This window comes from Mandrillus leucophaeus, unplaced genomic scaffold (assembly GCF_000951045.1).
Source record: "Mandrillus leucophaeus isolate KB7577 unplaced genomic scaffold, Mleu.le_1.0 Scaffold91, whole genome shotgun sequence".
Lineage (NCBI taxonomy): Eukaryota > Metazoa > Chordata > Mammalia > Primates > Cercopithecidae > Mandrillus > Mandrillus leucophaeus.
Genome location: NW_012109919.1, coordinates 706,124 through 718,581, shown reverse-complemented (window position 1 = coordinate 718,581; position 12,458 = coordinate 706,124). Strand labels below are relative to the sequence as shown.

At 39.5% G+C, this 12,458-nt stretch overlaps 1 protein-coding gene and 1 pseudogene across 5 annotated transcripts in view; both read left to right on the top strand.

The window, feature by feature from the left end:
• Positions 1–12,458, top strand: part of LRRC28 (leucine rich repeat containing 28) — a 129,099-nt gene continuing 116,641 nt past the window's right edge. For 3 of the 4 annotated variants that reach the window (XM_011969806.1, XM_011969809.1, XM_011969808.1), the window contains exons 1-2: positions 1–54; positions 4,411–4,638. In XM_011969806.1, the coding sequence (XP_011825196.1) occupies positions 4,471–4,638 (168 nt within the window). In that variant the 5' untranslated portion in view covers positions 1–54; positions 4,411–4,470. The remainder of the gene's footprint in view (positions 55–4,410; positions 4,639–12,458) is intronic. The other variant, XM_011969807.1, reaches the window with a different exon arrangement.
• LOC105531803 lies at positions 6,096–8,813 on the top strand (annotated as a pseudogene). Its single transcript, XR_001004859.1, has 2 exons — positions 6,096–7,069; positions 7,126–8,813. The product of XR_001004859.1 is annotated as an endoplasmin-like (transcript).

The following is a 12,458-nucleotide window of genomic DNA, read 5'->3' as shown; positions in this document are numbered from 1 at the left end:
GCTTGCCTTCCAGCGCCGCTTGCGCTCCGGAGCGCTGGCTCTGCTGGCGCTAAGGTGAGTAGAGCTGTCCGGCTCGTCGGGTGGTTCAAGTGGCAGGGCTCTCTGACCTGGCCCCCGGGGGGGACGCCCCAGACTTGGTCCTGCCAAAGCGTCCGGGTGGCGGCGAGTGGGACAGCGGGGCCGTCCGGGCCTCGGGTGGCCACAGCTGCTGGGTCCTTCTCGCACTCTGCGGCCCGCGGCCCCTGGGACCTGAGAACCCTGATACCGGGTCCGTGAAATCCCTGCTGCTGGGCTCACTGCTTCCCAACTGTAACGATCTCAGTGGCTGGCTAACTCGGGCGAAACGGCGTGTGTTTTGCCTAAGACTCTGCCAGTGTTTATTACCACTGAGCTGAGAAAATAGCCTTTTACAAATGCTTTTAATATGTAGCTTATAGTTCTCTCATCTCCAGCGTTAGGAAATTGGAATGCGTATTCTACTAAATTGAGTACGGGCAAGTCAGTCTAAGGGACTCCTTTCTTTCAAAATGTTCCTTAATATGTGTGGAATTTTGTTGAGAGGTTTTTGATATTTTTGTTTTGTTTTTAATAAGATAGATTGGTGTTCACCTGTCAGGAAGCTCGTGTGTAGGTGCAGCTGTATACAGCTGATATTAAGTAATACTATTTGCCTTAACTACGTGTAAGAGGTAGTATAACTATACAAGAGGTAGTTTGCTTAACTAGGTTAAGATGTAGTAAAGTGAAATGGAGTAAGAAAATTACCTTGTTAAAGGCTGTGTATGACCCGTGAATGCATACTGCAAAACTATGAGCATTGTTGATGCTTTATTGTCATTATTGGCAGTTTTAGGATTTCATTTGTTTAGATTTTATCTCCCAAACAGCCTTTGTAGCAATTTTAACAGAGTTTAATGGTGTTCTTGAGGCAGCCAATCCCAGCTAGAACATTCAGAAGGAAAGCCGTCAAGTTACAGGGAATCTCTTACTGAATCTTGCCTCAGTGAGTGTGGTTTTGCATTGTAGGGCGGCGGTGCACAGGCTTTGCAGTCAGTTCACCTGCGATGGAACTATGGCATGTTACCCTCCGAGAAACTCAGTTTCCTCCTCTGCAAAACGGGCTACATATGTCTATTGCAATGCACGATTGTAAAGATTAGACATCCTTGTGGCATGTAGCAAGCTTATAGGCTCTATCCGTGGTGTTGACATAGGTGGATGGAAAATCAGCCTTGCAATGTTCTTCCACATGTCATCAGATATTAGAAGGCTTACTTTAAAATTTTATTTTAAGTTCCTGGATACATGTGCAGAATATGCCGGTTTGTTACATAGGTAAACTTGTGCCTTGGTGATTTACTGCACCTATCAACCCATCACCTAGGTATTAGAAAGGGTTACTTTTAGTTATTGTGCTAGATGCAGGTATGCAAGCGTGAAGAAAACAACACAGTCCCTGCCCTCAGGATTTCTAAATAAGTTTCTGAAGAGTTTATTTGCAGGCTTTTTGGCTTTATTGACAATAAACAGGTGCAACGATAAATATTTAAGTGACAAATTGTGAGGAGTCCTACGAAGGAAAAACAAACAGCCAAGTTCCTCTGAAAGAACACCAGGGGAGTACTTTGGGATAGGGAAGTGGTTTGTTTTTTTTTTTAAGACCGAGTCTCTGTCGCCCAGGCTGGAGTGCAGTGGTGCGATCTCGGTTTACTGCAAGCTCTGCCTCCCAGCCTCAAGCGGTTCTCCTGCCTCAGCCTCCCGAGTGGCTGGGATTACGGGCACCTGCCACCACACCCAGCTAATTTTTGTATTTTTAGTAGAGATGGGGTTTTGTCAAGTTGGCCAGTCTGTTCTCAAACTCCTCACCTCAGGTGATCCACCCTCCTCGGCCTCCCAGAGTGCTGGGATTACAGGTGTGAGCCACCGCGGCTGGCCTCGGGAGGTGATTTTTATGTTGAAATCTGGAGAATGATGGGACATTGCTTTCTAGGCTAAGAGGAGAGCAGCAAGTGCTGTTAGGGGTTTGGTAGCTTTAAGGATTGGAAAAACCCAGAAGCTTGGTGAGAAGCCAAGCAGAGTTGCTGGAGAAGTGGGTGGGGGCAGATGGTGAGGCACCCTCAAGGCCTGGTATGGGTTTGATTTTCTGAATAAGAGGTTTCTGAAGGGTTTATTTAGTAAGATGTGTGCCGGAAAGAGTGAGATGTAATTGGATGTACATTTTTAAAGGCCCACTGCTGGGATTAATGAATTGGAAGTGACTAGAGTGGACACAGGGAGACCACTAATACAGTTGGCCAGGCAGGAAATGACAGTGGCTTGTGGTTTTGGCAGATGGAGAGATTTGGATGGATTTGAGATGTCTTTGGGAGATGGAAGCCACTAGCCTTGTGATAGATTGGAGGTGGTCAGAATATGAGAGGATGGAATCATTCATGACTTCCTGCTGGTGGATGGAGGGGTGGGTCATTTATTGAGATGGGAAAAACTATGGAGATTTGGATTGATGATGAAAATGGAAAGCTCTTTGAGTGTGTTAAGTTTGAGATGGTTGTGAGACATCTCAACTGCTAACAGTTCACTAGTTCAGTGAATAATTACCTAAAAAGTTTCATTTTCTTCACAGAATCATTGATGTTATTTGTAGTCTATTTCCCTTTGCTTTACAGATAGGAGAATTAAGATGTGGAAAGATATATCTTGTACAAAGTCACATAATATATCTCATAAAATAGGTGAGTAGGTGGAATAAATGTGGGAAAGTATTGGATCCTTATGTTGCTTTGGAAATAGTTAATATTTCATACTTTGCCTTTTTATATAAAATGGCAAGTGCTAGCTCATTAGCTAGGAATTAGAATTTGGAAATAATAAAATATAACCAGAAAATTACAGAACTCTTGTTTATTGAAAGCTTATGTTGCTGCATTTTGTACTAATTTGGTATTAATTCCCAGTGAAAATCACTTTCCTTAAGAAAAAAAAAAAAATATTGAAAGGTACTTTCCAAGAGAGAGTTGGGAAAAAGTGCTGAGGAAAACAGTCAAATCTTTAAGCAAAGCTCAACTTCTTTGTAGTTGTTTCAGCATTTCCTTAGTATCCTGTGGAATCTTGTGAGTCAGTGTCTGTAAAGAACCCAAACTTTGAAATTCATTGGACCTGGCATCAAACCCTTGCTTTTATCCCTTGTGAACGGTTTTGACCTTGGACAAATTACTGAAGCCTTTAGTTTGTTTCTTTTTGTGTTAACTGATGGCGAAGTTTGTTTTAGCTCTGTGCCTAGTGGATAAAATGGCAAATGTTACTTGTGTTGTTGCCCTTGTCAATTTTGGAGCTAGAAGAGAATTTATAATAATCTGCCCTGGACTCAGGCCTGTAAACCAGTACATTAGTTGCTATCTCCTTCCTATATATTAGGCAACTGGAGACCCAGAGACATTGTAGTATTATAGAATAATACAAGATTCTTGTTTCCGAGTGCAGTATTTCTTCTTTCATTGAAATAATTTAAAATAATGAAACTGTGTGGCCCTGGATCTATTTATTTGATGCCTCTGATAATCCATAAAGCTAAAAACAAAGAGGAGAGGCACAGTGGCTCACACCTGTAATCCCAGCATTTGGGGAGGCTGAGGTGGGAGGATTGCTTGAACTCAGGAGTTTGAGACTAGCCTGGGCAACACAGTGAGACCCCCATCTCTAAAACAAATAAAACAATTTGCTGAGTGTGGTGGTGCTGCCTATGGTAACGGCTGCTTGGGAGGCTGAGGTGAGAGGATCACTTGAGCACAGAAGTTGAGGCTACAGTGAGCTATGATTGAGCCACTGCAGCCTAGCCTGGGCAACAGAGTGAGACCCTGTCTCTAAAAACAAAATAAGAAGAAAGAAAAGAATAAAGAGATAAAGAAAAAAATCAGAATATAGGACAATATTTACATACTAGGAAGTGAAGAAAATGAAGCTATTAATGCTCTAGATATAAATAATATATATTTTAATATTTTTGAAGTACCTTAAGCTAAATACAAAATGAGGTAGTTCATAAAAGAAATGAGGTTTGCTGCATTTGATTTTTAAGCTTCTCCTTTGGTTGCATGTTATGAAACTGGTCACTGTTTTTCTTAGACAAGGGTTCCTATCTCAAGTGCAAAAACTATTTTTTCCATTAGGACTATTTCTAATAAATAATAAATATTGTTTAATCAGAGTATTTTTATTAAATTGTTATTCATTTTAATCTCCTCCTAAATATGTGTGACAATTTTAGTTGTTATGAAAATAAAATGTAGGATTGAATGTATTAATATAATTATCTTTTTCAGTGTCTTCAAGTAGCTCTGGGTGCTAACTGGTTTATGTGGCAATGCTTGTAAAAAATCTTATAATGAATAAATTTTCTTGTTCTCTTTATAGAAATGGACCAATTTTGACAAGATATAGTACTGCAGTGTGCCTGATGGGATATATTCAGTCATGGCGTCCGAACTTTGTAAGACGATCTCTGTGGCAAGGCTGGAAAAGCACAAGAATTTGTTCTTAAATTATAGGAATCTGCACCATTTTCCATTGGAGTTACTGAAAGATGAGGGACTGCAGTACTTGGAGAGACTCTATATGAAAAGGAACTCCCTGACAACCTTGGTACAGTATTATATTACACTACAAAAAATTATTTATACGTGTGGTCCTGATCAAGATACATTTACATACCCTAAGGCATTCAGACCAAGACTTATATCCCCTGTTGTTATATATACGGTTAATATAAATGCACACACAGGGGTTTCTCATTGGCTATGAATTTGTTATCCAAGTTCGTGCAGTTATGAGGTTGCAAGGGAAGTTGTGAAGGAAAGCAAAATATTCACTCATGTATGACTTATCAAATTAGTACCCATTCAAAAACCTGTCTTCATTGAGCATGTGCTTCTGTCCTGACTTGTAATTTGTTTGTATGTTAAGCTTCTCAGGTGATTCTTGGATATTACAGCATTCACTAGACCAGTTAAAAAGTAAACAAGAGAAAGACCAACAGTGCTTTTGAGATACAGGTATTAAAGGGAGAATGATTTGAAAATTAAAGCATTAAGAGAGGCACTAGGGAAGCTTAATGTAACTTTTGAGTGTTTTGAAAACAAAACCTTTATGATTGGCCTGTGAAAATCAAATGACTTTGAATTGGGCTAGCATACAATTTTTTGGAAAAAATTTTGCCACAAAGGCAACATTTAATTTGCTCTTTTTATGTTCTAAGAATAAGCACATAGTTTTTATTATAATCTGAATTGTATTACATATAAGATAAACTAAAAGTTTTTCAAAAGAATGTCCAAATCAAGCTTTTTATTCCCACTATTTATTGTAAAACTTGGACTCTGTATTAAATGGATTTACTTTGTATGGCCTTTTCTGGTTATCACTTAACCTTATTTGAATCTTGTACTTGAATTCTAGTTCTTACTCATTTTAGATGATTTATGAAATCTTACTACTTTGTGAATTCACCCATTCTTCATTCCCTTCGCTCTATTGGACTTTGCTAAATATCTGGAAAGTGTATCTTATTGGCTTCATGTACATGGCATGTTTTCCTGGAAAAGTTTTATTTAATCTGTGTACAATGCTTATAGTGGGTAGAAAGCATTGTAAAATTAGTTTATCTTTGCTCTGTCTGGAAGTAAATAGATAAGTATGTTTTGTTCTTTTGTGATTAGCATATTGGCATATATGTTGAATGCCTACTTATATTTCTGAAATTAGATTTTTCAGTTTTCCAACTTGGAAAATCTATATGCAGTTATAGGAATCCTTTTTTGCAAAGTCATCATCTCATGATATGAAACCATATTAGTATTTTTTTAGCCCTTTAATGAGAAGTGGTATAAGAAATATTTTGACAAGGATTATAGCCTAGATTTTCCCATGTTCGCTCTTTATGTATAAAGAAAAATTTGTGAGTGGATTACTTATTAACTATCTACCATAGCCCAATGGGGTAGACTTTGTTCAGAGAATTGACCTTTGCTTATAAAAGTTAAATTTGTGGGCAGACCATGCGGCTGGAGGTGTGACTATCAGCCCAGGAGTGAGAGGGTGGAGGCAGCTCTTGCAATCGAAAGGGACTTGAGACTCACCAGCCACACGCCATGAAGGCCCTGTGGGTGCTGGGCCTCTGCCGTGTCCTGCTGACCTTCGGGTCGGTCAGAGCTGATGATGAAGTTGATGTGGATGGTACAGTAGAAGAGGATCTGGGTAAAAGTAGAGAAGATTCAAGGACAGATGATGAAGTAGTACAGAGAGAGGAAGAAGCTATTCAGTTGAATGAATTAAATGCATCATAAATAAGAGTCCGAAAAGTTTGCCTTCCAAGCTGAAGTTAACAGAATGATGAAACTTATCATCAATTTGTTGTATGAAAATAAAGAGATTTTCCTGAGAGAACTGATTCTGAGGCTTTAGATAAGATAAGGCTAATATCACTGACTGATGAAAATGCTCTTTCTGGAAATGAGAAACTAACAGTCAAAATTAAGTGCGATAAGGTGAAGAATCTGCTGTGTGTCACAGACACTGGTGTAGGAATGACCAGAGAAGAGTTGGTTAAAAACTTTGGTACCATTGCCACATCTGAGACAAACAAGTTTTTAAACAAAATGACTGAAGCACAGGAAGATAGCCAGTCAACTTCCTGAACTGATTGGCCAGTTTGGCGTCAGTTTCTATTCCACCTTCCTTGTAGCAGATAAGGTTATTGTCACTTCAAAACACAACAATGATACCCAGGACATCTGGGAGTCCAACTCCAGTGAATATTCTGTAATTGCTGACTCAAGAGGAGACATTCTAGGATGGGGAACAACAATTACCCTTGTCTTAAAAGAAAAAGCATTTGATTACCTTGAATTGGATACAATTAAAAATCTTGTCAAAAATATTCACAGTTCGTAAACCTTCCTATTTATGTATGGGGCAGCAAGACTGAAACTGTTGAGGAGCCCATGAAGGAAGAAGCAGCAGCAAAAGAAGAGAAAGAAGAATCTTATGATGAAGCTGTAGTAGAGGAAGAAGAAGAAGGAAGAAGAAGAAGGAGAAGAAGGAAGAAGAAGGAAGAAGAAGGAGAAGAGGAGGAGAAAAGAAACCAAAGACTAAAAACGTTGAAAAAACTGTCTGTGAATGGGAACTTATGAATGATATCAAACCAATATGGCAGAGACCATTCAAAGAAGTAGAAGATGAATACAAAGCTTTCTGCAAATCATTTTCAAAGGGAAGTGATGACACTGTGGCTTATATTCACTTTACTGCTGAAGGGGAAGTTACCTTCAAATCAATTTCATTTGTACCCACATTTGTTCCACGTGGCCTATTTGACGAATATGGATCTAAAAAGAGCAATTACATTAAGCTCTATGTGCGCTGCGTATTCATCACAGATGACTTCCATGATATGATGCCTAAGTACGTTAATTTTGTCAAGGGTGTGGTGGACTCAGATGGTCTCCCTTTGAATGTTTCGTGCAAGGCTGTTCAGCAACATAAACTGCTTAAGGTGATTAGGAAGAAACTTGTCCGTAAAACTCTGCACATGATCAAGATTGCTGATGAGAAATATGATACTTTTTGGAAAGAATTTGGTACCAACATTAAGCTTGGCGTGATTGAAGACCACTTGAATCGAACACGTCTTGCAAAACTTCTTAGGTTCCAGTTTTCTCATCATCCAACTGACATTGCTAGCCTACACCAGTATGTGGAAAGAATGAAGGAGAAACAAGACAAAATCTACCTCATGGCTGATCCAGCAGAAAAGAGGCTGAATCTTCTCCATTTGTTTAGCGACTTCTGAAAAAGGGCTATGAAGTTATTTACCTCACAGAACCTGTAGATGAATACTGCATTCAGGCCCTTCCCGAATTTGATGGGAAGAGGTTCCAGAATGTTGCCAAGGAACGAGTGAAGTTTGATGAAAGTGAGAAAACTAAGGAGAGTCATGAAGCAGTTGAGAAAGAATTTGAGCCTCTGCTCAATTGGATGAAAGATAAAGCCCTTAAGGACAAGATTGAAAAGGCTGTGGTATCTCAGTGCCTGACAGAATCTCCATGTGCTTTGGTGGCCAGCCAGTACGGGTGGTCTGGCAACATGGAGAGAATCATGAAAGCACAAGCGTACCAAACGGGCAAGGACATCTCTACAAATTACCATGCAAGTCAGAAGAAAACATTTGAAATTAATCCCAGACATCCGCTGATCAGAGACCTGCTTCAACGAATTAAGGAAGATGAAGATGATAAAACAGTTTTGGATCTTGCTGTGGTTTTGTTTGAAACAGTAATGTTCCAGTCAGGATATCTTTTACCAGACACTAAAGCATATGGACATAGGATAGAAAGAATGCCTCGCCTCAGTTTGAACATTGATCCTGATGCAAAGATGGAAGAACCCAAAGAAGAACCTGAGGAGACAACAGAAGACGCAGAGCAAGACGAAGACAAAGAAATGGATGTGGGAACAGATGAAGAAGAACAAGAAACAGCAAAGGAATCTACAGCTGAAAAAGATGAATTGTAAATTATACTCTCACTGTTTGGATCCTGTGTGGAGAGGGAATGTGAAATTTTAAGTCATTTCTTTTGGGAGAGACTTGTTTTAGATGCACCCCACCAGTCCCCTTCTCCCTGCACTGTTAAATGTGGGATTATGGGTTACAGGAAGAAGTGGGTTTTTTAGTTGAATTTTTTTAACATACCTTATTATTTAACTGACTATTCTTGATGTAAAATCTTGTCATGTGTATAAAAATAAAAAAGATCCCAGATCCCCCCCCCCCGCCAAAAGTTAAACTTTTGGTCTTGTCATAGTTTCTCAGCTTCAGTTTTTTATTTATGAAAATAAGAATCTACTGTCCAGTAAATTGATGTTTATAATAGCTTATGGTAATACATTTTATTTGTCTGCAACCTTTTTAATCATCAAAGATTAAATTGTTGTGTATGTTTATAATGATGTATATATTTTACTTTAATTGTTTTCTCTTAGCTGGAATATTTGATTTATGTATATCAAAGAACTTTGTAAGCTATAAAGTGCTGTACAGATATGAGGAGATGGTGGGAATAGTAGCAGTCATCCCAAAGCCTGCTCGTTGCCTGATTATATCAGATACATGACAGCTTACAGCGCAGTTTTTGAAAACAGGTAAAACATTACTTTTCCTAGAGTGCTCAAAACTAGTAGTGATTCTTAGGGCTTTTGGAATATTTGCTGATGTTAAAATACAGTTCCTAAAAGAGAGTAATATGTGCAGTTTTATTTACAACTGCGATACTGTCCAAAACTGGGGAAAACATTATTGAAAATGTATAGTATCTCGAATATATTATTGCTTAATTGGCCTTTTACTTACGGATTTTAAACAAGCTTGGGAATCTGTCAGTCACTTCCATGTTCATGTTGTTTTAGTGTTTCTTAACGTTGTTTTTTTTGTTTCCTGTTAACATTTTTGCATGTGTGTTAAACGCCTTCTCTCAGCATTTTCCTCCTTTCCTCTCCCACCCCTCAGCATATTAGGCCTCTTGCTGAGAAGAGAAGTTGTTGCTAATACACAGCCTCTACACTTCTCCCTTTTGCCCCTCAGTTGCTCAGAGCCATGTAGTGGCTTGTATTTGTAGGATGATTGCATGGCAAAAGTCCAGAACTTGGCGAGTGCTCATATTTAGAACTAAAGCACAAGAAAAAGCCTTTTTGCACATTTAAAAGAATAAACTTTGCAATTACAAAACTGGTATATGCCCTTATGTCAAACAACATAGAGGAGTATCTGGAAAGCAATCCTTTCTTTTTCCAGTTTGTGAAGCAACCAACATTAATAGTTGGATTGTATCCTTCTGCTTTGGTTCATTCATGCTGCCATAACAAAACACCATAAAATCAGTGGCTTATAAACAAATTTATTTCTTACTGCTCTGGAGGTGGGGAAGTACAAGATCAGGGTGCTAGCAGATTCGGTGTCTGGTGAGGTCTCTCTTACTGGATTGTAGATGGTGCCTTCTTGCTGTGTTCTCACATGGTGGAAGGGGTCAAGGGTCTCTCCCCGACCTCTTTTAAAGGACACTAATTCCATTCATAAGGGCTCTGTTGTCATAATCTAATTGCCTCTCAAAGGTCCCACCTCTTTTTTTTATTTTTATTTTTATTTTTTATTTTTTTGAGATGGAGTTTCACTCTTGTTGCCTAGGCTGGAGTGCAACAGCTCTATCTCGGCTCACGGCAACCTCTGCCTCCCGGATTTAAGTGATTCTCCTGCCTCAGCCTCCCGAGTAGCTTGGATTACAGGCATGCACCACCACGCCCAGCTAATTTTGTAATTTTAGTAGAGATGGGGTTTCTCCATGTTGGTCAGGCTAGTCTTGAACTCCCGACCTCAGGTGATCCACCCACCTCGGCCTCCCAAAGTACTAGGATTGCAGGCGTGAGCCACCATGCCCAGCTGGTCCCACCTTCTAACACCATCATCATCTTGGGGTTTAGAATTTTAATGTATGAATTTGGGGAAACACAAACATTCAGACTATACCACCTTCCACCTCCTTGCTTGTGTTTATGTAATTATATATATATTCTGTTTGTATTTTTCCTTTTTTAATAACAAAAATAAAATCATACATATTTCTCTGGATGTCTCTTTTTTCATTTCATGATATTCTCATTCCACTAACCTCTAGGCTGGTAGATATATGTATATTCTTGTATGTACATGTATGTTTATATTTAGGATAGCCTAAAAAGTAGGATTGTTGGACTAAAGGGTAGACACGTTTTATATTTCAAAAGACTTTTGGCCAGTCATGGTGGCTCATGCCTGTAATCCTAGCACTTTGGGAGGCCAAGGCGGGCAGATCACTTGAAGCTAGGAGTTTGAGACCAGGCTGGCCAACATGGTGAAACCCCGTCTCTACCAAAAATATAAAAATTAGCTAGGCATGGAGGTACACGTCTGTAGTCCCAGCTACTTGGGAGACTGAGGCAGGAGAATCACTTGAACCTGCAAGGTTGAGTTTGCAGTAAGCTGAGATTATGCCACTGCACTCCAGCCTGGGCAACAGAGTGAGACTCAGTCTCAAAAAAAACTTTTTAAAAGCAATATTTGATTATCATTTATTAGTATAGCTGAGAAACCTTAAAACTTTTTGTTTCGTTTTGAGACAGGGTCTTGCTCTGTTGCCCAGGCTGGAGTACAGTATATACTCCTGGCTCACTGCAGCCCTGACCTCCTGAGCTCAAGTGAGCTTCCTGCCTCAGCTTCCTGAGTAGCTGGGACTACAAGCACACACCACCACACCATACACAGCTAAGTTTTACAACTTTTTATAGAGATGGGGTCTTGCTGTATTGCCCAGGCTGATCTTGAACTCCTGGGCTCAAGTGATCCTCCTGCCTTAGCCTCCCAAAGTGCTGAGATTACAGTGAGCCACTGTGCCTGGCCAGAACTTTCTTTTTAAACATAAGCTGGTTTATATTGAAATGTAGTTACATAGTTGATAGGTAAACAAGAAGTAGTTGTGGGGGCCGGGTGCAGTGGCTCATGCCTGTAATCCTAGCACTTTGGGATGCTGAGGCAGGCGGATCACTTGAGCTCAGGAGTTCAAGACCAGCCTGGGCAACATCACAAAATCCTCTCTCTATAAAAAATACAAAAAAAAAGAAAAAAAAAAACTGGTTGTGGTGGTGAGTGCCTGTAGTCCCAGCTACTTGGGGAGTCTGAGATGGGAGGATCGCTTGAGCCCAGGAAGTTGAAGCTGCCGTGAGCCAACATCACGCCCCTCCACTTCAGCCTGGGTGACAAAGTGAGACCGTCTCAAAAAAAAAATAGTAGTTAAGAAACATGATTTTTCTTCCTATCTTCCTATGTTTTAAATACTTTTTCCATAATTATTTTAAATGCAATTCAGGAATTAAGTCAGATCTTTATGATCATTTTAAGATAAATAAGATATTAGGAGTAATATAGGGTCTGGGTTTGTCACATGATAGGTATTCATGTAGTGGTAGAATTAAATAAATGAATGTAAAGTAGAATTGCATAAAGACCATATTATAAGAGTTCCAGACTGAGAGCTTTCAAAAGCAGGAACTGTGTCTTGCATTCTGTACCTTCAGTGCCTGGCTTACTGCTTAACATGTGTAGTACACATAATTTCATTCTATGTAGCAGCATTGTAGAATATTTTAAAAATAAGATCCTATTTGTATGACACTGAAGACTGACTTTGACAGGCACTTAGGAGGAAGAGCATCATTCAATTAGTGTGTATTTGTTGAGTACTTACTGTGTACCCATCATTCTTCAAGACATTGACGATAGGTATATCATGGAATAGCTGCTGCTTCTCATGGAATTTTCATTTGTTGGCATTTCAAGTTTAAGGGAAGAAGATGAACTAAGACTCAGTGGCACAATGTTC